Source organism: Myxocyprinus asiaticus, chromosome 7 (assembly GCF_019703515.2).
Source record: "Myxocyprinus asiaticus isolate MX2 ecotype Aquarium Trade chromosome 7, UBuf_Myxa_2, whole genome shotgun sequence".
Lineage (NCBI taxonomy): Eukaryota > Metazoa > Chordata > Actinopteri > Cypriniformes > Catostomidae > Myxocyprinus > Myxocyprinus asiaticus.
The window spans coordinates 8,622,808-8,650,615 of NC_059350.1; the positions used below are offsets into that span (position 1 = coordinate 8,622,808).

Sequence of the window (27,808 nt, forward strand, 5' to 3'; positions counted from 1 at the left end):
CCCAAAAAGGATGCAAAACTTTAAAGGAATAGTTCACTCAAAAAATTCTGAATTCCGAAAATTCTGTCATCATTTACTCTAGTATCTTTTCAAACTTTTTTCTTCTGTAGAACACAAAATATGACATTTTTAAGAATGTTCATGCTGCTTTTCACACAATAAAAGCAGACAAGAGGGGCTGTCAAGCTCCAAAAAAGCACTTTGGAAGTAGTCCATATGACTCGTACACCATATTCCAAGTCTTCTGAAGCATTATGATAGCTTTGTGTGAAGAACAGACCAGGGCCCGTATTCACAAAAAAATCCTAAGGCTAAAAGTAGCTCCTAACATGGTAATTTAGGAGCAACTTTTACAAATTAGGGGACATTCATAGGGAATCACGGCAATCGCGGGCCTACCCAGTATTTTGATGCTGTTGATGGGATGCATGCTCTTTTCATTACATCAACACAGGATGAAGAAATGTTGATCAACCAAATATCAATCTCTCTCTCTCTCTCTCTCTCTCTCTCTCTCTCTCTATATATATATATATCGTTTATATATGAGATTCTGAGATGCTATTCTTCTCACTACAATTATACAGAGAGTTACTGTAGACAATTCTCTGTTGAACTCTCTCATCAACAAGGCGTTTCCGTCCGCAGAACTGCCCCTCACTGGATGTTTTTTGTTTTTGGCACCATTCTGAGTTAATTCTAGAGACTGTTGTGTGTGAAAATCCCAGGAGATCAGCAGTTACAGAAATACTCCAACCAGCCCGTCTGGCACCAACAATCATCCATGTGATTATCTAATCAGCCAATCGTGTGGCAGCAGTGCAGTGCATAAAATCATGCAAATACAGGTCAGGAGCTTCAGTTAATGTTCACATCAACCATCAGAATGGAGAAAAAATGTGACCTCAGTGATTTGGAGCAAGGCATGATTGTTGGTGCCAGATGGGCTGGTTTGAGTATTTCTGTAACTGCTGATCTCCTGGGATTGTCACACACAACAGTCTCTAAAATTTACTCCGAATGGTGGCAAAAACAAAAAATATACAGTGAGCAGCAGTTCTGTGGACGGAAATGCCTTGAAGAGAGAGGTCAACAGAGAATGGCCAGACTGGTTTGAACTGACAAAGTCTACGGTAACTCAGATAACCACTCTGTACAATTGTGGTGAGAAGAATATCATCTCAGAATGCTATCTGAGATGTGGGTTGGCACTGTTTTGGTGGCACGAGGGGGACCTACACAATATTAGGCAGGTGGTTTTAATGTTGTGGCTGATCGGTGTGTGTATATATATATATATATACACACACACACACACACACACACACACATATATATATATATATATATATATATATATATATATATATATATATATATATATATATATATATACACACACAGTATATATACCGTTGTCTGTCTTAGTTGACAAATAGCAGTTTCCTGTCTACCAATCACTGAGTGTGATTTAAAAGAGAGTGCTAATAAAATAGGTACAGTATGGCACCAGACTTATAAAGATCTTTTCAGACATACTCAGAGCTACATCCAAATGAGAGTTGAACTCTTTGGTTCAGGTTCAGCAAGGCTCTCCATGGACCGGATCTCCAGTGGGAGATAGGCCAAGACAAACGCAGCCTACCCGAGACCAGGAGCAGCCCTCTGTTGATTCTGTTTCAGTAAGCGGGTGTTACCGGCTGAATGAATGGACCCAGGGGAGAGAGAGGCAAGAGGATGGGAGGGAACCTCACAATATTGGTGGCACAGAGCAATTTTCATAGAAGAGCATTGTTCGGAAAGTGTAGTGGTCTTGTGAGAAAGCCAAAAGAGCTAAAAATGAGATCAAGCATGTTTTGCTTCTCAATGGAATCCTAAAAGAAAATTTCTTGAGCATAACTGCATAAATAGCAAATTAATAACCCATTAAGGCCCGAAACATATTTAAGCAAGTATGCCTATGCAGATACAAGCACTTGGCCAACGTATTGCCAATATTGCTCCAGTTGAACATGCTTAGTAGGCCGTAACAACCCTCAATACTCAAGGGGGCAATAGAGTTACCTTCAAAAGTTTGTGCCATTAAAGTGGATGTCTAAAAACAGGTGCTATGCTCTTTTACTCGTGTCACACAAAAACTCTGAATTCAATGCAAATATGCAGTAAAAAAAAAATAATTATAATATAGAAGCTGTTAACACATTCTTTCTTTTTTAGAATATTGAGGTAAGATGCAGATACCTCATTTTATATAATATACCTGGTGTTCTGTCTTAATGTACATTATTTAATATGTGTAGGCCCATGCTATTTTATCCTGGCTTTAACAATAGCAGTGAGGTTCGGTAATACGTTTGGACTAAGCTTGTATAAAATCTCACATAAAACGACTCTTTACAATGCAATTCTTTACTACGAGTGTAGAAAAATGAATTGCCAAACCTCACTGCTATTTGTATTGCAAGGATAAAATAACACAAAGTATTCCTGTAGTGGTGCTCTTTTTCTAACCATGCACAAGAAACCATGAATTCAATACAATATGCAATAATTAAATAAATAAATAAATAAAAATAATTAAATAAAAAAAAAACATGAGGCTGTCTTCTTTTATATTATTTTTAATGCTATGCATTACATTTTATGCTACACCTGTTTTACTTAAAGGTGCACTCAGTAACTTTTGTCTTTGTGTCATCTTGGACTTACACTGACACATAGCGGCTTGGATGCAGCATCATTTAAAATCAATAGTTTTCAGTTTCAGATGCTATTGTAGAAATGTAGTATCCACAGTCAGCTATGATTACTTTAATCAATGAGTGAAAGTGTCAAATAACAGTACGGTTACTGAGATTAAGTGAGTAGTATTTGGCTGGTAATGTGACTCTAACATGGCAGCCCCCATGTGCGGACCCTTTCCATGTAGAATAAAACAGCTTTTATAAGGTTACTGAAATGACTGGGATCTTCATTTTAATGTGAGCGGTCATGATTTCCTACATATATTGCAAAATATTCATGTCTTTAGGAGTTAAACTATTTTAATGAGGAAATAATTACTGAGTGCACCTTTAATGTACATTTTTTCACATGAAATTATACCACTACACCTTGTGTTATTTTATCCAATTATTAAAAAGCTGGGTTCGGGAGTTTTTTTGGAATATACTTGTAGCAAAATACATGCATAAATATAAAGACAGAAGACACAATTTACCAACGTTTTACTACAGTAACCATATTTAAACCATGATATTCAAAGTGAAACCATAGTGATAATACAGGAAAATGAAAACTATTGTAAGAAAAACCATAATTCTGTGGTTACTATGGTGTTACTAAAAATACCCCAGTTTAACTGTGGTTTTAATATTGTAGACTGAAGTAACCATAGTAACCACACACTGAACTTTAAACCTTGATTGGTTTGAATGTGATTAACTGACTCTATTTTACAGAATGGTTTCTCCTGGTATTGGTATGGGGTGCGTGACACAGTAACCGCTCTGGAAGAACCCGAGGCCCTGGAAGATCCATTAGCTTATTAACTCAGGACAAGGGGGATTTTTCCGTCCTTCCCTCTCCATGACCCAGAGAAAAGCCAGAGCTGCCCGACTTCTGCCAATTGCTTATTATAAATGCAATATCAGGCCTATTAAAAAGCTGGCTTGAATAATAACTAAGTGTAATAAAATAAGCCCTTTGACAGTCACACTGTCTTCTGACGAGGGTAGTCGTTTAGTACTTTGTTAGAAAAATGTGGATAATGAGTTTTGGAGTCAGTCTGCTGTAGTGATCAGAGTTTGGAGGATGGGTTGCTGTCACAATGGACTGCTGCAGCATCTTCAATTTCAGTAAGTGCTTTGGACATTTGAGGAATTATGAGTCAATGGAGGGCAGGGAGTTTAATCAAGGAGTTTGCCTCGCTGTCTGTGGCTGTTTTAAATGTTTGGACATAGATTCCCTCCTTTTCTGTAATTCTAACACTTTTTCTCAAGCTCATTGATCATGTGACCCACATGCCGGCCATGCCTGGTTTGTTTCTTCCCAACCCATCAGCTCCAAATGCAAGTTAAGCTGTCACGCTTTGCCTGCACTGTACTGTAAAACAGCTGGAATTTAGATGTGGCTGAGAAAGCCAAGGATTTCTGGCACAACCACATCCTGAGCAAGGCTCTTATGCCTGGAGTCTCTTTCAATATTTTGTTAATATTACTTCAGCAATTAATAGAAGCAAAACCAAGACTAAAGGTCATGGTAACAGATTTAACTGAAAGCCTATACATTACGTGGACAAAAAACAGAAATCTACAGCACAACGAAAGGCATAGAGTAAACTGGTGACTAAAAATTTTCAATTGTAAAATAGACTGTTTGGACTGTTTGGCATAGCTGCCATTATTCTACCATGATGTCATAATGTATTCAAGGTTTTGAATTCTGACTCAATGGAAAAGGCTAGAACATTTACTGTAAATATTTGTAAAAGTTGGGTTATATTTGTTACCCTAGCTTTAAATATCTCTCAAGACATATACAGTATTTTTTCCTAATTACTCTGTCATATTATGGTTAAACTTTAAACCTAAAAATCGCCTGAATGCAATTTACAGCGAAGAGTATTTATTTAGTATTTAAGAGAGTATTTAAGAGTGCCATAACAACCAACCTTTTCAGTAAGTCATGGTTAAATATTCAGTTTGCATTTATTTTTTCTGAAAACACATTTGGTCAGTAGTTCTACCCCAAAGTGTAAGAAACCATAAACAACTCTAATCCAACATGTATGCCACAGTTTATAGAGTTTACAACATGATAGGCAGCAAACAAATTTCAGAATAAAGTATCCCATGAAAACTGCCTGTAAGATTAGTTTAGACCTAGCCTAAACTAGTTAAGAATTAAGCTTAAAACCAGCAAGTAAAGCTCTCTGTGAGTATATAGTGGTCTTACTCTAGAAATCTTTGGTATTATTCATCTTTATATCTCTCTAACAGTGATACCTTCTAAAACCGCCCACTCTTTTTCTGTATGATTTAAAGGAAATGATAACATGATTACTCACAAAAAATCTGATTAAAATGGGTTAATTTATATCGAAAAGTAGGAGACTAATTCTTGGGATCCTGTTACCATTGCTAGTTCTCTGGCAGTGCAAAGAACCGGTCAAACATTTTGCATTACATTCAAGCATTTGGCTGCAGTGTTTGGCAAGCATGACTAGAGACAAAGTTCAGAACATTAGAAGAGTCAACATGTTCTGCCTTGGTTGTACATGGCCAAAAGATTCACCAGCATGAAAAGTTTGCACAAAGTTTAAACATTTACAGCATTAGCAAGGTTTATCTGAGATGACAAAAACCAAAGGACAGTCAAACTAAACTCAAAGCTCTCAAACTCCACTCCGACTCACCCTTGCATTGTTGTTGTTAATCTCAACGTCCTGTATGAACCCTAAAGGTGTGACCCTGGTCCATTAGCACATCATTTAAACCAGATACATATCATGCCTATCTCATGGACATTCCAAATCAACCTGGCCTCTATCCCAGAGATATAGAGGGGGTTCTGGCCATCCAACCATCAGGAAAACTGGCCAAATGACACCTCCAGGTGGAGCCAAGAGTCAGTAGATTTATAAGAAGAAGGGGATTTTAAGCACAAAGATTGAAGGAGTTATCCCTGATGAAAAGATCACCTTTGAACAGCATATATTTTCTGGCTTGTAAATGCTGGTTTGGTGCGTTTCTGATGAAGCTGGCTGACCAAGGAAGTATTGCTGGTTAAAGGGATACTTCGCCCAAAAATTCTGTCATCACTTACTCTTTACCCTCATATTCTTTCAAACCCATTTGACTTTCTATCTTTTCTGTGTAACACAAAAGGAGATGTTAGGCAGAATGACAGCTTCAGTCACCTTTCACTTTCATTGAATGGAAAAAATCTAAAATGAAATTGAGTAGTGACTGAGAAGACTGAGAATTGAGTAAAGACTTCTGAAGAACGTCAAACAGGTTTGAACAACATGAAGGTGAGTAAATGATGACAAGCCTGTTGGGGACACTAGCATACTAGCAAACAAAACAAAACAACAAGGTGAGTAAATGATGACAAGCCTTTTTGGGGACACCTGCATACAAGCAAACCATGATGGGGACAAACAAAACTAACAAAAACGAAACACAACACGACACAGCAAAGCAACGCAACACAATTGAAAAAAAAAAAAACAAACACAAAAGTGGTAAAATGCTGGTATTTTCAGCAGGGATATATCAAAAAGGAAGAGTGTATAAAAACAAAGTCTATATCATTCTGTAGAGCACTTTTGAAAGATGAGCTTTCAAAAGTACTCAAGAAAGACAGAGATAACAGATTTCAATAAAGGCTTGATAGTGTGGCATCATTGTGCAAGTGTGTTTGTGAGTGCCTATAAACAGTCAATGTGTCTGTAGGCAACTATGCGTGTTTGTGGTTTGTGTATACACAAGCATTCATCAATAAATACCACGTGGTGAGCCATTTAGTTTGTGTGTGTTTGTCTCAGGAACTCACCGCTTTCGCTCTTCTCGATCACGTCTACCGTTTCTCCAGCTTTCAGGCTGATTTCAGAGTTCTCCTGACGTTCGTAGTTGGCCACCACCACATACTGCTCAAGCACCATGGGCTCACTGCTGTCCAGTCCTGCCGGCGAAGGGAAGAAACAAGCTGTCAGCCAACGTCCCGCCATCCCTGCACCTCCCCCGACAACCCTGCCCTGCCAGCGACCTCCGCCTTGACCCCTGTATGCCGCCATCCACTTCCGAATCCAATGCACTACACAGCCTAGCACAACTCAAACTCCAGCTGACCATGCATGGTCCACAACGACTGGCCATTTAGATGAACCTTCGCCCTTGCTGTAGCCAGGGGTACACACGCATTTGAAGGGGGGAAATGTACAACAATTAAAAAGCAAGGCAAGGTAAACTTTCTTCATGGAGTCGATAGCTCAGTGGAGCCGTGGCAACGCCGGGTCTCCATAATACGGTGAAGAGTTTTGGAAAGAAAGAGGGAAGAATGTTAGGAGGGGAAAAGAGGCAGAGAGAGAGCTGCTTACTGTAGGGGACGTGACTCTGGAGTGGAGGAATAGAAAGTTTTTCTTCAACGTTCGAGCAAAAATAGGCCTCCCTCTCTCTCTCTCCTCCCATCTGGGTGAAATGGGGGGGAGAAAAATTGCCAATCAGGGCAGACTGCTCTCTAAGCCTTAAATAGAAACATATGAGTGTGCCGAGTAAAGACAGAGCAGGAGAGAGAGTGAAGCTGTGTTTACGTGAAACACAAGAAGAAAGCATTTTAAACTGGTCTTAATCCTCTTCTCTTTCTGTCTCATTTGTTCAGTGGATCTTAAGTGGATGTCTTTATCATTATTTGCAAATTTGGACTGTAAAAAGTCAAACTGTGCAGTTATTACCTTAAGAAACTGCAAAGACCCCCCTTTTCAAAGGGAAGTTGCAGCTAGTTAGTTTTCATTCTTATTTCTTAACCTCTCTAAATAAAGTTTGTAAACTTTTATCAATATCACAGAAAGTCCTATTAGAAATTGTATTTGGTAGAATTTGCAGATGATCTTCGATTTTTTTTAAAACGGATACGTCCCAACCAGGAGATTGGAGGAGGTAAACTGTTCCACCTTTGAAAACCATTTCTGACATTCTTTAGAATATTGTTGAGATTCAGGTCGACAAGATCAGTTAAGTTGGGAGATACCTTAATTCCTAGACACACAAATCCTTTTGGTGCCCATCCAAAAGGAAAATCCAATGAGGGTGGGAAGTCTGCAAGGCTCCCAATAGGCCAAACTAAATATTTATTTTAATTTTTTTATGTATTGTGAGTTGGACTTTCTAAATTCTTTACAAATTCTGGCCTTTTATTAGAACCACAAAAGTAAAAGGCTAAAACTAAAATATCCAAAGTATACCACAATAAATGTGTCTGGCTTATGCATTCCATGACTTCCTGCATACAGCTAAACTTTTTTCAAGGGAGTATTTCTGCAGATTAAGTCGGTTTCCTCACTATATTTACTAGCACTAGCACATTGTGTGGTAACTCTCTTGGTGTGGTTTTCTGGACTAGGGAATGGGACAAAAGGAAAAATGTTTCAAGCGTTCTTACAGGAACACTAAATGGAAATATGTATGTTCTTGTGAAATCTCTAAGGGGAAGAATGTTCCAATAAGACTGTGCATGGCTGCATTTGATGGCTACCATGCGAACATATAAATATGTAAAGCCCTAATACTGTAAATATAAGGATGGGTTATAAAAAGAAACATACTAAGGCAATCTTCTGAAGAATCATTCAGTACAGTGGTCTACCAGTGTACCATGGTATTACCATCTGATACAATAACTGAACTATGGCACTGTGTAGTCTAAGAAGTTGACGATCATTAATTCAGAGTTTATTGACAACTGTTCATATAACGATATTGTGTCTTTATTAACAGCTGTGCATCTATCAGAATGTGACATTTAAGATTTTTAAATCAGGATTACTGGGGAATCCTTTGACTCAATATATTTAGTACTGTTGATGCTGGGGGAGAGGAGAGAGAAGGAGTTCGAAGTCTTGTCACTTTCACCATCAGAGATGGAACAGGCTAATTAGAGCTGCTTTATGCTTCACAGCATCAAGTCATGCTAACTTGAAAAACATATTGCTCAACTGAATGTTTGCGGCTGTGCTAAAGTGAAATGTGAAATACATTTCTGACATTCAGCACTGTTTGTGCCAATGGTGCAAATATTTCATTATATTCTGATAGAATAAACAGGCTGAAATAAATAAATAAATAAATGAATGAATCACAACACAGCACTGGAGCAAACGCCATGTGTTTTAGCAAGGTTTACCCAACAGGGCTTCACTAACCCCTTTGGGTTTTAATGAAATGTGAGATTTTTATAGAAATGCCAATGTCAGATTAAATTATGCAAAAATGTATAACTTTTACATTATACATTATACAATTTTAAACTTCAAAAATTTATTATTTTTCTAACATAAATTACATATTAATTAAATGTAAATAAAAATATTTTAACAATACAAATAAAAAAGAAAATATTTTTTTATAAAACAATGATAATACAAGTAAAATAAAAATGTCAATTAAATTAAATTATTAGATGTAAATAAATAAATAAATAAATAACAAATGTACATATAATAAATAATACAATATTAAATATTTATATTAAATATTACATTTATTATTATTTTTATTTATAAAATTGTATTTAATAATTTTTCATTCTTATTTAATTTTTGATTTAATATACTTTTATTACTAAAAACATTAACATAATAAAACAAACCAAAACAGAACACTTGCATACTCTTATCAAAATGATTAAATAAGGTGCTCTAATTGTTTCTAAATAACAACATGTAGAGACGTTTTTAAATTAATCATATTTATTTATAGATAAGCATTACTAAAAATCTCAGGGGGTACTTCAAGTATATAATTTAGATCAAAGGTGTCTGCCTGACAAAAAAGTTTGGAAACTCCTGCGTTATAGAATCAATATGTTTTCCTCCATTTTACCTTAAATTGACCAGTTATGGAGAGTGTGTGTGCTGAACATGTTGAAAACATGCTCCAAATGGGCCATAGCTCTGTGAGCGTCAGCATTTATTTCTGAAAACTGAGCACATTCTTTACTGAAATGTTTATTCATAGGCCGTTGTGGATAAACAGAGGGCTGAGAGGAGACCACAAGCTCTCATGTCACGTTCTATGTCCTCTGTTTTTACACTGTATGTCTTCTTCTAAACTTTGCAAACCTTGCAACACCTACTTTAGTCATTTCCTCTTCCAGCATAAACTTCATAAGCCACATGTAAACCAGTTATTTGACTTCTAAGGTTCTAATTAGAACCAATTACTAACTAATAAGGGTTTTAAGGCCTGATGCCATAAGCAAACCTTCTTAAGTTTCATAAAAAACGTTTTAACAGCGATGGGAGAGGATGGTCGACTACTTGACTAATCATCCAACAACAAGTTGGAGAGGTGTTGGAGAATAAGAGAGTTCATCTAGATTCTTTTTTCTTTAGCATTTATTTTAGCTTTCATATTTTTAAGAATATGTGTTAATGCTGAGATTAAGGCAGATTAAATTATTATTGTTATCATATTTACAATTACAAATATTATTAATATAACTATTTACTACTAAATATACACTCACTGAGCACTTTATTAGAAACACCTGTACACTTACATATTTATGCGATCATCTAATCAGCCAATCTTGTGGCAGCAATGCATGAAATCATGCAGATACGGGTCAGGAGCAAAATGACCATGGCATGATTGTTGTTGCCAGATGGGTGGTTTGAGTATTTCTGTAACTGCTGACCTCATGGGATTTTCACACACAACAGTCTCTAGAATTTACTCAGAATGGTACCAAAAACAAAAAACATCCAGTGAGCAGCAATTCTGCGGATGAAAATGCATTGTTGATGAGAGAGTTCAACAGAGACTGGCCAAACTGTTTCGAGCTGACAGAAAGGCTACGATAACTCCGATAACCACTCTGTACAATTGTGGTGAGCAGAACAGCATCTCAGAATGCACAACACGTTGAAGCTTAAGGCGGATGGGCTACAACAGCAGAAGACCACATCGGGCACTTTATTAGGACCATAGCGTTCCTAATAAAGTTCTCAGTGAGTGTATATTTATATATCCATACTAGGGTTGAGCCCGAAGCCGAATACCTTATTCGCATATGGCATGAATAATGATTTCAAAACGAATAACGAATTCATTCGAATAATAGAAAAAATATTCAGAAGACTGATCATCCAACGAGCACAGGTATTAAGCAATATTTTAAATAAACATATCGAAAATTACAAAAGCAATGACGAGTCTGTAAAGCCAATATTACTAGTGTAAACCTTATGAATGAAAATGCACATGGTGTGATTTCAAGTTCATCGGATGGCCTCGGTCTCGACTCTGTTTCAGTCTCTGTTAATTGTGCGCCTCTCAGAAATCTAATCTTGTCAAGAGTAACATTAACTAATATACTAAATCATACACATGTTCTACTTTTTAAAATTTCTGTTAACACATCAACACAATTCACATTACATTTACATTTATGCATTTGGCAGATGCTTTTATCCAAAGCAACTTACAGTGCACTTATTACAGGGACAATCCCCCCGGAGCAACCTGGAGTTAAGTGTCTTGCTCAAGGACACAATGGTAGTGGCTGTGGGGATCGAACCAGCAACCTGTCCATGTGCTTTACCCACTACGCCACCACCACTCAATTCACATGTAAGGAAGGACCAGAGAAGTGATGATTTTCTAGTGGAGCTCGTCTGTGCATCTCTTAAAGCTGACCACATTTATATCCACATCACCAATTAAGTTAATTGCATAGTTTAACCTTTATTCTCAAACAGTTTAAATGCTCCATAGAGGTTTAAATACTTGTAAATCTATTCAGAATATTCCTGCACATGGAAGATTGCAGAGAAACAAAAACATGCAAATGTTTTCCAATTTTCTCTTCTAGAAAAGTATAGAGGCTCACTCTTACCATTTATTCCACTGCATTTTGCTAATTCTGCACATGTAATTTAAATAATTATGTCCACATTATGTCAAAATATGTGCACACAAAATAAGCCTCGAGTGTAGCCTATCATAAAACCTTTTGATATAAATTTATGGTGCTTTCACCTGTTTGTAGGCTTAATAATAATAATAATAATAATAATAATAATAATAATAAATAAATAAATAGGCCTATCTGAGGCAAATGTTATATACAGAAACTAAATGTAAGAGTTTCATTTTAAAATTGAGACACGTCCGGATTAAGCCACGCCCACATCCATTTCTATCTGAATACAGAAACAGATACAGATAATGGCTTCGCTGCACACCCCTAATCCGTACACAATACCGCATGGGTGAATAGTAAAGATTATGTATTTAAATTCTTTACAAGATCCCAAAAACCAATGCACTAATCTGGAGAACCTATAATGTATAAATCAAGAACAATTTTAAATCACCAAAGAACAGCAAAAATAGCAAAGAACCATTAAAAAAAACCTATTATTTTAAAGAGTGTTGACTCAAGATTTTATAACACTGTTGAGAACACCATGATATTTAAGGATCTCTAGTCTTGCTGGTCTAAGAACAGCGTTTTCAACCCTAACTAGTAACAAACTTTCAAACATGAGAATGATGTGCTTTAAACTCAAGTATGCATTCAAGACTTATTTAAACCTATTTTCTAGTTTGCTATTTGTTAGTGTACAGAGACAAGAGATTACAAGCTATTTTGTTCTAGCAGCAAGAGGAAAAATAGGATAAAGAGAGAAGAGTTGCAAGAGGAAAAGAGAAAGCATATGCACACACATAGTATATCTACCTGAGGCCTCAGACTTGGTTGGACTGTCCTGAAGGCCATACATCCAAACTGAAGGTAGCGGAAAAGAAAGGAGAGAGATAAGACAAAAGGGAATAGAAAATTATTCAGGACATAGTTGAAAAGATATAACAGCCAGTATTATATGTTTTCTTCAATGCTGCAAAACCAAGGCCTATAGAATTAGCTTTGACATTCAAGTTATTCCTATAAAGAGGGGGGTGGGGGGGATCAAAAGTACCCAGATATTTGTTGACAGTTTTCATGAGATTCACACTTTAATGTGTTCACTACCATATCCCACTGCCTAATACATCTTAGCAGCTTCTTAACTGGATTTGCCAAACACCCCACTCTGGCTAAATGGCAAATAGTGCAGAGAGCACAGCACGGCACAAGATATTAAGCAAGGCACCATCTGGTAACAATACCCATTAAGCATCACATGGTGCTGAAAAACAATGTGACTCTGTTTGTACGTGTGTGAGTACTCCAAAAAAATGTATTACTTGGAAAGCCAATATGTCTGAATTTGAGGGTGTGTGGTCACAGAGGAGTTTCCTAATATCTCCTCTGTTATCATGTACACACAAAAAACCTTCATCAGGAAATTAAATGTCAGGAGTCACTATTGGGAAAAAAATTCGAGAAGGCACTGGGGAGTGAGCTCCCATGAAGGCATGTGCACATATGACGCCAACATTTAGTATAGTTTAAGTTTGAAGTATTTAATTTCTGCACCATTAGCATCAATAAATAAAATTGCTCAAATAGTTTTCAAATCTGTTTTCCCAAAAACCTGTATTACATTGGTCGGACAAACAAGTTGAGCCAATGTTGTTATATCTGGCTGGTCAGGATGCTCAAACAAATACTTTTTTGTCAGTATACCGATCAACAAATTGATTTCTTATAATAGTCTTTGCATATTTAGTTATGATAGAAGAAAGTATTTTAACACATTTCAGCTTTAAGCTCCATAAAAAATGAACATGCTCAAAACACAGAATTCAAGCTCACATTGGTTCTCACTTATAAATTTTTACCTTCATTTGACCCCAGAGGAACCTCACCCATATATGCCTCCACCCATTCACTTCATTCCACACCTCCGTCTCCTAATCTGTTCATTCCTGACATTTCTTCCCTCCTACATTCTATGTGATTGTGTGTTAAACGTTAACACAACTAATGAAAATGTAGCATTTGATCCGAGCAGCTATTACCCTTTCATGCTCCTCAAGGATTGGTCCCCACCCAAATCTCGATCTCATTTGAACAACTTTGAAGAATGGCACACGCGTTACTGGCAAATAACCAGAACGGCTGGTGAATCAGTCACAAAAATGTCAAGCAAATGTCATTTAAGATCGTCATTCCCTTTTAGCTTCAAAAGATTACTAACAACTTTCAAAGCGGTCATCTGAAGGTATCAGATCTTCTGCATCTATGTTAAATAAACAGGTGACAGTGGGATCCAAAACTCTGAGACCACATTGAAAATGTGATTTTATTTATTTATGTAAACCTGAAGATAAACAGAAAGTTTTAGGATTTTGAACATTTCAAAGATAAGAGATATTTAAGATTTTGCATTATTTCTAGATCACAAATCAAATCTAAGCAAATTTATGAGGTTTGCAACAATGTTTAGTCCTTTGTACAAAAGGTCAGATTTGTTGCTTCCATTTGAGTAAACAAGATGCTCTTTGAAACATTCTCAAATAACGGACCATCTGGTTTTGCTCAAACTTGGAGTCCATGACATGTCAGCTCAAGAGCATGCTGTAATTTACCTTGTGCGACCCCATGTCCTCATGCGTGGACGTTGTATTTTGGCTTCGCTATATGCAACGCATAATTTAAATGAATTTAAACTGACTGAATACTGTTCGCAAGACTCTAGACTGTCATTTAAGGGGTAAACTGCTGGCGCACCGAGTTACGTGACACAATAACATGACGTTGATTTCTGTGAAGTGCTTTTACGGGCGCAGAGCCAACAAAAGTGCCTATTTTTTCACTGAAACCTGTTTTGGTGTAAAGTGTAGCATCTCTAGTTTCATTTGACATGCCGCTTTAAAAAATGTATTCATTTTTTTGCACGTTAGCATGCTGATAAACATGATGTCCACATACGTGGATTTTGGGACATTATTCCCTCAAAAGTTGAAAAAACATGTTAGTAATTCTGAATAACTTTCAACATTACCTGTAGGTAATTTTGCTGCATTTTAATATAAATTGTTATATTTTATTTTGTTATCACTGTACAATACGGTTATTCATTAACATTAGTAAATGCATTCCTATATTTACTGTGCATTTTCATGTTGAGAATCAGTGGGTTCATCCAAAAGCTGAAAAATGTTGCTTTCAGAAGATTTATATGAAAATAAAGTTCATTTTGAACTGTTCAGAGACCAGTGCAGACAGACAGCACACAGAAGGTTAAGTGATTCACTCAATAGGATGCAACAGAGTACCCTATAGCTCTCTTTGCAGCTAGATGCATCCACTTCTAAAATCAATTCAAAAAGTTCAGTTTTTAGGTTGTAGATGATGTTTGGAACACTCAACATGTTTGGCAGACATGGGACAATGGTAATCAGTACTTAGATTCAGAATTTATAATGTATAATATTATTTTAACATGGCTTGCAGAAATTGGATGATGCCAATTTACCATTACTGGCCATTGCTTTGAATCAGAATTAATTATGCTAATATCTTGTGTAATGTCTGTGACGTCTCAAAAACATGAATAACCAACACTGGAAGCATAATAAGCAGTTTGATTAAAAAAAAAAAAAAAAAAAACGGACTTTCCATAGCTTGGTATTGTTTAAAATTTCACAACTTGGTCCCGCTGCCCACATATGTGGACATCAATTTTTAGGAAAACTATTTGCTTTAAGAAAAAAAAAAAACAATTGCTTGTTTATTAGGTGCAATTAGTTACAAATAAAAAGGGAAATGGAAAATGCACAGAACAGTCATGCTTTGTCTCAGGAGGCTATGATAAAGGGGGACATACTGAATACGAAGAAATTCATGAAAATTTTTATTTTCAACTTTAATATTTATGCTAATAATACAATTTGTAGTGGAAATGTTGTATTTACATAGAAATTTTCAAAATAACATTTCAATAGTGGTCTCAAATGTTTGGATACCATTGTATACAGTTTATCAATGTAGCATGAATGTTTTTGGAATAAATGCAAAGAATTAGTCCATAAACTATCTACATAAAACTATAATCCGATGACCTAGTGCTTTCCAAGGTTAATCTTGAGGTTAAACTGTACACCGTTAGAAAAGCTAAGTCTTCATGGAGTTTGAACTAATTTTAATTAGTGTTAATCTCCAACACTCCCACCCATTAAAAGTACATTCAGAGTGGGGGCCTGGGTATCTCAGCGAGTAAAGACGGTGACTACCACCCCTGGAGTCATAAGTACGAATCCAGGGCATGCTGAGTGACTCCAGTCAGGCTTCCCAAGCAACCAATTGGCCCGGTTGCTAGGGAGGGTAGAGTCACGTTGGGTTAACCTCCTCGTGGTCGCTATAATGTGGTTCTCGCTCTCGGTGGGGCACGTGGCGAGTTGTGCATGGATGCCGTGGAGAATAGCATGAGCCTCCACACGCCCTAGGTCTCTGCGGTAACGCACTCAACAAGCCACGTGATAAGATGCGCAGATTGACCGTCTCAGACGCGGAGGCAACTGAGATTCGTCCTCCGCCACCTGGATTGAGGAGTCACCACGTCACCACAAGGACGTAGAGCGCACTGGGAATTGGGCATTCCAAATTGGGGAGAAAAAGGGAGAGAGAGAAAAAAAAAAAGTACATTCAGACACAGACACACACACACACACACACACACACACACACACACACACACACACACACAAGTGATTAAGCTCAGGTCACTGATGTTAGTGCTGAGTGAATGTCTGTTTTGGTTTCTCTAACTGTAATTTATGTGTCTTCTGTGACCCAAAACAGCCAACTTCCCACCCTTACAGGAAACACATCTCTTTCTCACTTTTGCAATGAAGGAACATGGCCCTCATGAACATGAAAGTAGCCCTCCTTCTCTTCAATGACCATTCCAATTCTTTTGAAGGCATACAATAGGTTTTGGGGAGTTATAACTTCAAAGAATTTAAGTTCTTCGAAAATCTTGACGCTCATTGGCTCACAGTGGCTAGCGTGTTAACAAAAACAACTCAATTCCTTGAGTGAATGTGTGTCACTGTGAATTAGCTTCTGTCATAGCAGATACAGGTTTGGAAAGCCTTAAAGGTGCACTCAGTAATTTATTTCCTGGCTAAAAAAGTTGTACTTTTAAAGAAATACATCTTAATTTTGAAATATATGTATAAAATCATGACCACTCACATGAGATGAAGACTCCAGTCATATCTGTAATCAGTGTTGGGCAAGCTACTCAAAACATGTAGCAAGCTAAGCTACCAGGGGTGTAAAAAGTACTCAGAAATTATACTTAAGTGAAAATATGGATACTGAGTGAACATTTAGGCATAAGGCATTGGAGACCCTCCATAAGAAATAAAAAATAGACTTTGGGGGGTGTCCCCAAATATTTTTTAGTAAAGATAATAATGTAAAAATATAAAGGCCCTTACGTCACAAGACCGCTAGGCGCACCCCCCAACGATAAGCACACGCAACCACCAAAAGTAAAAAGTACTATTTTTTTCTTTGGAAATTTAATTAAGTAAAAGTACAAGTATTATGTTTAAATTGCACTCGAGTAAAGTACAAATCCCCCCCAAAGATAATACTTAAGTATTTTTACTCAATTACTCTACACCCCTGTAAGCTACCAACAACTCAACAGAAAAATCTGTTAAGCTAAGCTAAAAGCTACACTTCAGAGAAAGTAGCAAGTTACGCTACAAGCTACACACCAAAAGTAGCTTGCAACATTTAAGCCACTTCATATTTATTTTCAACCAGATGCACAGAACATAATGTCATAGACAAAGCATCTAAAAAAACGTATTCACATAATGTTTATCAAAGCCATGGTACAGCATAGTGCAGTATGGTGCAATATAACATGCACGTAAAAAACGTAAATTTACATTCATGCATGCTACCTATACAAACCCTTGTGTTCAAAATGAAAAATAACTATTTTTACATTTTATTTTTCATATTTATACTACTACCTCTCAAACCCATACCCATTCGAAAATAATTTCCTTTGCACATTACTGTGAGATACAATTACCACCATATTTATGTACCATATTTATGTACTATTCTGAATTTACATGGTGCTTCAAAGCATTTCAAAGAATACCATGGTACTACCATGGTAATTTGATATATGATAACCACATTCATATACAACTGAATGATCTTGATGCTTCAATGTAATTCAAAGAATACTATGGTACTACTATGGTACTTCACTATATGACAACCTTATTTGTATACCACTGTATTAACATGGTGCCCCGAGGTAATGGTACATGTCTAAAAAACATGGTAATGCCATGGTACTTTTTTGATGTTTTTTCGTGTAGGCTACTAAGTTTTTGGATACTCTTTTGGTGGTAAAATCTTTACCTGCAGTGCCATTCAAGCTTTTTCATCACTGGCAAATGACAGGACACATTTGCAGGTTTGGTTTCCATTGATTGTAGATCAACTGCAACAGCGTTATCTTTATTTTGCGTGTTTTAAAATATTCCATGAGTGTGTTGGCAAATGAGAGCACGCACCACATAATTCAGCAGCATGCACATGCACTTTCGGAGTCATTATGATTGAACTACGAAACAATTCAGACTGCTATGCAATCACATGTGACCAATTCATTTTAAAGAAGTGACTCAGATGAGCACTTAATTTGTGAGTTGGACATCTGTAGTTCTGATTCAAAACTGGCGATAGTAAACACCGGTGATGTATGATGTAGCATTGTAACTTTTGTCAATGCTACGTGCTACCTAATCAAAAATATAGCTTCGCTACTGAAAAGCTACTTGATTCAAAAACTAGCGAAGCTACCACCTCGCTACTCAGAAATTTAGTTAAGCTAATAGCTTCACTATTTGTAGCGAAGCTACTGCACATCACTGTCTGTAATGTTACAAAAGCTGTTTAATTCTACATGGAGAGGGTCCACTCATGTGGGCTGCCATGTAAGGATCACATGATCAGCCAAATACTACTCATTTAATCTCATTAACAGCCCTGTTATTTGACACTTTCACTCATTGATTAATCACGACTGAAATTAAATTGGAAATTTCTAAAATAGCATCTGAAACTGAAAACTATTCATTTTGAATGATGCTGCATCCAAGCTGCTAGGTGTCAGTATAAATCCAAGATGACGCAAACAAAAAGTTACACCTTTAAGTGCCCCTTTAAGAGTGAGTAAATTGACAGAATTTTAATTTTTGGGTGAATTACACTGCAAAACTTTTTTTCTTACCGAGCATTTTTGTCTTGTTTTCCAGTAAAAAGATTTAAACATTCTTTAAACAAGATACATTTACATCAGAAGCAAAATGGCATAAAGTATTTTGCCTTGTTTTCGGAGACATAAAAAAAAATAAAAAAAATTATGAGTAACATAAAATATTATATATATATATATATATATATATATATATATATATATATATATATACACACACACAGGTGCATCTCAATAAATTAGAATGTCGTGGAAAAGTTCATTTATTTCAGTAATTCAACTCAAATTGTGAAACTCGTATATTAAATAAATTCAATGCACACAGACTGAAGTAGTTTAAGTCTTTGGTTCTTTTAATTGTGATGATTTTGGCTCACATTTAACAAAAACCCACCAATTCACTATCTCAAAAAATTAGAATACATCATAAGACCAATAAAAAAAACATTTTTAGTGAATTGTTGGCCTTCTGGAAAGTATGTTCATTTACTGTATATGTACTCAATACTTGGTAGGGGCTCCTTTTGCTTTAATTACTGCCTCAATTCGGCGTGGAATGGAGGTGATCAGTTTGTGGCACTGCTGAGGTGGTATGGAAGCCCAGGTTTCTTTGACAGTGGCCTTCAGCTCATCTGCATTTTTTGGTCTCTTGTTTCTCATTTTCCTCTTGACAATACCCCATAGATTCTCTATGGGGTTCAGGTCTGGTGAGTTTGCTGGCCAGTCAAGCACACCAACACCATGGTCATTTAACCAACTTTTGGTGCTTTTGGCAGTGTGGACAGGTGCCAAATCCTGCTGGAAAATGAAATCAGCATCTTTAAAAAGCTGGTCAGCAGAAGGAAGCATGAAGTGCTCCAAAATTTCTTGGTAAACGGGTGCAGTGACTTTGGTTTTCAAAAAACACAATGGACCAACACCAGCAGATGACATTGCACCCCAAATCATCACAGACTGTGGAAACTTAACACTGGACTTCAAGCAACTTGGGCTATGAGCTTCTCCACCCTTCCTCCAGACTCTAGGACCTTGGTTTCCAAATGAAATACAAAACTTGCTCTCATCTGAAAAGAGGACTTTGGACCACTGGGCAACAGTCCAGTTCTTCTTCTCCTCAGCCCAGGTAAGACGCCTCTGGCGTTGTCTGTGGTTCAGGAGTGGCTTAACAAGAGGAATATGACAACTGTAGCCAAATTCCTTGACACGTCTGTGTGTGGTGGCTCTTGATGCCTTGACCCCAGCCTCAGTCCATTCCTTGTGAAGTTCACCCAAATTCTTGAATCGATTTTGCTTGACAATCCTCATAAGGCTGCGGTTCTCTCTGTTGGTTGTGCATCTTTTTCTTCCACACTTTTTCCTTCCACTCAACTTTCTGTTAACATGCTTGGAACAGCCAGCTTCTTTGGCAATGAATGTTTGTGGATTACCCTCCTTGTGAAGGGTGTCAATGATTGTCTTCTGGACAACTGTCAGATCAGCAGTCTTCCCCATGATTGTGTAGCCTAGTGAACCAAACTGAGAGGCCATTTTGAAGGCTCAGGAAACCTTTGCAGGTGTTTTGAGTTGATTAGCTGATTGGCATGTCACCATATTCTAATTTTTTGAGATAGTGAATTGGTGGGTTTTTGTTAAATGTGAGCCAAAATCATCACAATTAAAAGAACCAAAGACTTAAACTACTTCAGTCTGTGTGCATTGAATTTATTTAATACACGAGTTTCACAATTTGAGTTGAATTACTGAAATAAATGAACTTTTCCACGACATTCTAATTTATTGAGATGCACCTGTATATATATATAATTTATTTGCCAGTGGGGTAAGAAAAAAAAAAAAAAAGGGAAACTTTTAAAGGGAAAACATTTCATTCTGCTTCTTAAGTAATTTTTTCTTGTTTTAAGGATGTTAAGATAATTTTACCAGAACCGGAGACAAAAATACTCCATAAGAAAATTCTCTTTTAAATTGTATTCCTTAAGTTCATTTTAAAATACAGTTTACTTCTAGAGGACGAGCTTCCTTAATCTTAATCAGTTATCTTTTATTATTATTATTATTCAGCTGGGCACCACTCTCTTCTTTAACACTTCCCTTTAAGGTATACACGCATACACACATCCTATTCAATATATGTCATCAACATTCTTCTCGACCAGTGTTAATTTTTTCACAGTTTTTTGTTTTAGTCATAGTTTTAGTCTTTTGACGAAAATACCCTTTAAAATTAGTCAATATTTCGTCATCTCATTCTCATTCGTTTTAGTCTGATGAAAATGACAATTTTAGTCAACGAAAATAAAATCTTTTTGTTGACGACGATGTGCAAAATGGACAAAATAGTGTGTCAAACTGTAACAGACCAAACTTGAATCAAATATTCAAACATTTAGGGGGAAAATGTATAAACATTTTCTAATTTAAAAATGTATCAAACATATAACTATACATAGCCTACTGTCTGAGCTCCTAAAATAATAATGAATAGACTGAAATATTAGCTACTTTTTAGAAGTTAGCCTACTATACTGTGAATTCTTCATGCTTTAGAGACTTATTAGTTTTCCGTGAAAGGATATTACATTGCATGTAGCGTGTTTAAGGAAACAGTGTTTTCACAACGCAAGTTACGCAAAGCAGATTACGCATATTCTGACCAGCGTGTTATTTAGTTCAAGTTCACCTGTTCATTCGCTTCACTGTGCAGATACAAGCTGTTATATTACATCCAGTATATGTTGTGGATATAGGCTACTAAATGATTAAAATCATGTATAAACAGGATGCGTCTGAATGAGGTATTTACCCCGTTTTTAAGCGGTTCATTTTGCCGGTGTTCAACTCACATAGCTCAGTCAGTGAAATCCCCAATTATTAATGAGTTAGATGATAATATCTTCTATATACAGATTCTAGAGATGTTTCTTCTCCTTTTCATATCTTGCACTATTATTTTTCTCTCATTATATTTTCATCAAAAGTATGCTTTAATAAAATCGCTTAATTATCACCATGATGCGCCTTTTTCGTCTCGTCTTCGTTGACGAAATCAAAAAACCCTTCGTCAGTTAACTTTTTCCATCAGTGATTTTGTTGACAAGATTAACACTGTTCTCGACACACTAATATTTGTTTAAAACAGGGTGGAATTAAACTATCCCCACATTTTCCAGTAGTTTTCTAATAGATGTTAAACTACATTCATTAAACATCATTAAAAAGCCACACCGACCTATAAACCCATTCCTTAATACACAAACACACTTTGCACATACAGTATATACACAAACACATGGCCATTGCTCTAAAACTAAAACTATCCCTCCTCCTCTAAAACTCCCATCTGTTTAGCATTCCCCTCTCTCTGTACGCCCCTCCACTCCCCACCCATAGAGACATGTGTAAACAGGATTAGCTAGCCCGAAGTCACACGGAACCCACTCTGCCACGTTAACCGGGGCGTGTCTGACTAACCCCGTTCCAAGAGAACCCCACAATCCCCCCCACCACCACCCACTCTGTTCTTCCCTCTCTCCACATCTGGCTCGCACACAAGGATATGGGGTCACTGATGAGAGAGAGAAAAGACAAGCACCAAAAACTGCAAGTAATGCGTGTCTGTTCCTTGCAATGGAAGTAGGACCAAAGGTTTTTCAAGAAATCATGGCCCCCACACTTTGGGAAATGCTGATCTAAACTGTTGCTTTTCCAGAATTGATGCCAAATACATATGATTAAGCTGTAATGATGTGCATCATGAGACAAACTATGATATTCCTATAGACACAAACCAACTAAACAAGGGTTTCATTGTAAGGTTAGGTAAACAAGAGGGAGATCACAAGCAGGCATGCATTGCTCTGTGGTTGCAGGAAGACAGGGGCCTTGTTTTCTTCTGAGGAGGCCCTTAACAGTATATTATTACACTTCAAATCACACCCACAGTGCATAATTCAATAACATTACGTTATTGCTGTGGAGCTCTACATAAACAAACTTCACAACCTCAATTGAACTCTTCACAAATCGGTTTGAGAACCTTCAGGTAATGTTTCAAACTGCTCAGATGGTTTTAATAGTTTAATTCCATAACATATTTGCACTCTGTAATTAGTATACATTCTGCTTATAACTGCCTCATCCAAGTCAGTTTTTTTAGTCTTTAAATTCTGTTAAACCTAGGATTTGTTGATACATTTATCCGGATTTCAGGGGATGATTTTCGGCAGATTTTGCGAATGCTTTTTGCCGGATTTTGTGAATGCTTTTTGCCGGATTTTGCAGATGCTTTTTGCCGGATTTTGCGGATGGTATTTGTAAGATTTTGTTGATGCTTTTTGATGAATTTCATTTATGATTTTCGTCGTATTTTATTGGTGTTTTTTATCAGATTTCATTGATGCTTTTTTCAGATTTTTTTGATGCTTTTAGCAGGATTTCGTGGATGCTTTCTGTCGGATTCTATTGATGTATTTTGTTGATGCATTTGCATGATTTTGTTGATGCTTTTTGACGAATTTCATTGATGATTTTCGCCGTATTTTATTGGTGTTTATCAGATTTCATTGATGCTTTTTGACAGATTTCGTTGATGCTTTTTTCAGATTTTTTTTATGCTTTTAGCAGGATTTTGTGGATGCTTTCTGTCAGATTCTATTGATGTATTTTGGGGGATTTTGTTGATGCATTTTGCATTATTTTGTTGATGCTTTTTGTCAGATTTTGTTGATGCATTTTGACAGAATTAGTTGATGCTTTTTGAGAGAATTAGTTGATGCTTTTTGACCGATTTCATGGATGCTTTTTGTCTTATTTTATTGATGTTTTTCATCAGATTTCATTGATGCTTCTTGCCAGATTTCATTAATGTTTTTTTGCTGGATTTTGTTGATGCTATTTGTTGGATTTCCTTAATGCTTTTTGCCGGATTTTGGTTTTGTTTGTCGTTGATGCTTTGTGTAGCATTTTGAAGATACTTTTCACTTTAGTCTGATTCACTTTTCGTACAATTTTGGTCATATTTTTCATTAACGCTTTTTGTGGGATTTTAGTGATGCATTTTGGTCTTCCCAGGTAAACTGAAAGTGCTTGACTCTCTATAACTCTAAATATGAAATTTGAATATGAGATGGATTTATCTTCCATAAACAAATAGGCCTGGTTTCATTTAGAAAAGAGTTAAGAATTGCTAGCTTTTTCTCCTTTTTGTTTTTCATTCATCCAAGATTGGTTCCACGTGGACAGTGTATATATATATATATATTATATCATAACTTCGTATAATAAAAACACTGAGAATCTGAAGCATTATGTGGTTTACAATGAAAAGGTGTGTTTCACAAAACTATTTAAATGCACAGAGACGGTATAAATATATTTAGACAGAAATAACATTCGTGGGAAACAATAAATCAGTTCATCTGCTGCTGGTCGATTCTCCTGCACAGCGGATAGAAAACACAAGTTGTCGCGCACTGAATGTCATGAGTCAAACAAAATGACTACTAAGTTATGACTGTTTGGACTTTACTGGGAAGGAAATTGTAAACTTGACCTTTTCCAATGTTAACTGAATACCCCTGTCTTTTCAATTAATTAATAAATCAGATTTCAATATTGCTTTTTATTGAGGTTTGCTTTACGTAGAATTTTAATGATTTTTGCTAATGCGTTCCATTTTTTGTAATACATTTTCATTGATGTTTTCGCTTGTCGTAGGACTTCAATTAAGCTTTTTGTCTCCTTTTAACAATTGCCATATCAGTATGCAACTATTTTATCATAAAACAAACTCTATGAATATACCAAAATTTACATAACTCGTTAAGACCCTAAAGAGTTCAGTTTGGCTTGTAAACCCTGTTTCCACAGGGAGAGACCATCTTGACAAGCAGATGGGTTTAAGACACTTAAGCTCCAAATAGGGATCAGTTTTGCCTGATTCTGGCTGAAGACTGTGCTCTCAGAATTGTGCTTATATCAGTCTGAAGACAGGAACCACCTGTTCAGAAGTTCAACACCCACAGGATTAGGTCAAGTGCACCAAATCTGACAACAGTCTGATCCAGTCTTCGGGGCTTTGAGGCAGTCAATCTATGCCTTACGATAGTGGAAGTTACAGATCAGTTTCCAATTTACTAATTTGCCATTTACCAGAAGTTTTTATCCAAAGTAACTTACCACTTATGACAGAGTCAATTTGTCTTAAGTGTCTTAGAAACAATCCTCTTGAAAAGTGGACACAATGCATCCCCATGCATTTAATGGATTGCTTTTTGTGGGCTTTAAACCGATCTTTAACCACCAGGCCATCCCATAATGCAAACTTAATCTGAGATCCGCCTGAAATTGTAACTTCAATTGAACCCTCACTACGAACAGAGAAGAAAGAATCCAATGCCCTTGATGTGACCTTAAATGTGTCCCCGCACACCAGCTGGGGTGGAGCTGGAGAAATGTGTGGGACATAAAATGACAGACAGTCAAACTTCAGCCTCTTTCAAGGTTTTGAACTCGCAACTTTTGGTTATCATCCTAGTTCTTTAACCACTAAACTACACTACTCATACACCAGGTACTTCCTAGAGCTTGTTTATAAGACTTTAAATGAGAAATTGTTAGAAAGGTGTAGCTTTAAGCAAAAACATTTCTAAGAGAAAGGCTGTCCACTTCCTACAACAAAATGTAGCCTCAAAATGGTACAACAATCTTAATCCAAAACAGATTTTTAAGGCTGCACTATTTAATGCAACTCAGCGGTCAACAAGCCTTATGTTCATTCCAAAAAAGCTATTAGCTTTTGAGAAAACAAAAGCTAATTCTCAAAACAGTGTGACATCACACAAAGCTTTGGTGAACGTGCTCACCATGGGATGTGTGAACTTTTTAAGTCTACAACTTAAAATTGAATTTCTTTTTGATAATGTTACATCCCAGCTGCAGCTTCCACCTGCTAAACACTCATCAATTATGATGGAAAACAGCGAGCCTGAGATTCAAACTGACAGAAAGATGGGGACAAGTTGAAACCATAAATCTATAAGCATACAAATAAATCATAGATTTACAATCATAAAAATATGTACATGGGTAATAAGGATGGCAGGATGACAGGATGTTATTAACTTGAAGCTACAAAAGTGATCATGATGCATATCCAGTGGTCATCTTAAGAAAAAAATGAATCAGAATGGAACAGAGTATGATGCAAGTATTTGTTATTATTTGATGATGTAGTAGACCATTTGAGGGATTTATAAAAATAAGATCAATAAGACCAAAATATTTCCAGTGTTTTCAAGGAATGAGAGAGTGAAAGATAATTGATAAGTGGTTACACATGATTTTATGTTAAAATCACGCAGAGGAAATAACGACAGCTGGATATGCTTATTACATCACTTCAGCTGCTGGTCGAATTATAACCAAAACCTTAGCCATTTTGAAATGTTGTGAGAGCAGATAAATGTGGATGTACAAACTGACAACAAACAGATCATAAATAGAAAGACAAATATTTGAATAGACACTGCAGACTTAACATACACTGTAATTGGGTCAAACATACTGTATACATTATGTGTGTGTGTGTATATGTGTGTTTAGTGAAGGTTAAAGGGATAGTCCCCCCCCCCAAAAATAAAAATAAAAATTCAAGTCATCATTTAGTCATCTTCATGTTGTCACAAACCTTTACGACTTACATTCTTCCATGGAACTCAAAAAGGACATGTTAGGCAGTATGATAGTTTCAGTCACCATTCACTTTCATTTAATCTTTTTTCAATACAGTGAAAGTGAATGGTGACTGAGGCTAAAATTCTTCCTAACATCTGCTGAGTTCCACGTGAAATAAATAGAAAGTCATAGGGGTTTCAAAAAACATGAAGGTGAGTAAATAATGACAGAAGTCAAAAGTCATAGCAAATGGTTTAATATTAAAAAAGGAAATTATTTATTACATCAGTCAAACTTTTGAAAACGTCAATATTCCATCTTTGGAACCAAAATTCAAATTCAAAAGTCAGCAACAAAAAAAAAAAAAAAAACACCTTTATTTTCATCTGTCATCAAAACAATAAAATAACACAAATGGAAGTATGGGCATTATGTAGTGAGCAAAAATCGTATATTTGAGCTTCTTCATAGTAGCCACCCTTTGCCTAGATTACAGCTCTCTGGTCATTCTCTCAACCAAAGATCTTTAAGGTCAACATATTTCAAAAAGTTTTTGAAGAAGAACATATTGCCAACTGTTAAACACAGTTTGGTTGAGCATTTCGTTGTCCTTTTATGTAGTCCATGCCTTCAGTTGGACAAAACTTGGCAGAAATCTCTCTGGCAACAGCGTCAAGTACAAATGCACACACTTTCATGTGGCTTTCCTCCAAAGTCCCGCCACTTATTTCCAAACCTTTTACAGCTGACACTCCCTGAGCTCTACAAACCTCTGAGTCATGTCCAAATCTCTGAGGAAACTCAGTTATGAAGCAGTCTAACACCCTTCCCTACCCTGAGCTGAACATTAAACAGTGAGTCAATCAATGCTGCAGCATGCTGAGTTAGGCGAGCAGGGCTGTGTTAGTACCAGTTCGTAAACGCTAACTCGGCCTAGTGCAACAGGTTTTAGACTAAGATGGGAGGTAAATAAGACATTGTCTTACCTGACTTGCGTTTGGATCCATAATCCCTGTAAAACAAGCAACAGCAGAGTGACATAGTGAGTCGCAGTGAGACAATGTCCTGCAGCTGTCACACACACCCGCATACAGACACATACACTCACACAAGAGATGCAGTGAGAGCAAGATGTGTGCCAGGGCAGGGAGCAAATGTGTTTGAGTGTGTGTGTGTGTGTGTGTGTGTGTGTGTGTGTGTGTGTGT

General features: G+C 36.6%; 1 protein-coding gene across 5 annotated transcripts in view; it reads right to left on the minus strand.

The window, feature by feature from the left end:
• sh3pxd2aa (SH3 and PX domains 2Aa) overlaps positions 1-27,808 on the minus strand; it is a 165,105-nt gene that overhangs the window by 37,918 nt on the left and 99,379 nt on the right. For 3 of the 5 annotated variants that reach the window (XM_051703257.1, XM_051703253.1, XM_051703252.1), the window contains exons 6-8: positions 27,589-27,614; positions 12,466-12,513; positions 6,559-6,687 (exon numbers count right to left, since the gene is read on the minus strand). In XM_051703257.1, coding sequence (XP_051559217.1) covers positions 6,559-6,687; positions 12,466-12,513; positions 27,589-27,614 — 203 coding nt within the window. The remainder of the gene's footprint in view (positions 1-6,558; positions 6,688-12,465; positions 12,514-27,588; positions 27,615-27,808) is intronic. The other 2 variants (XM_051703256.1, XM_051703254.1) reach the window with 1 other exon arrangement.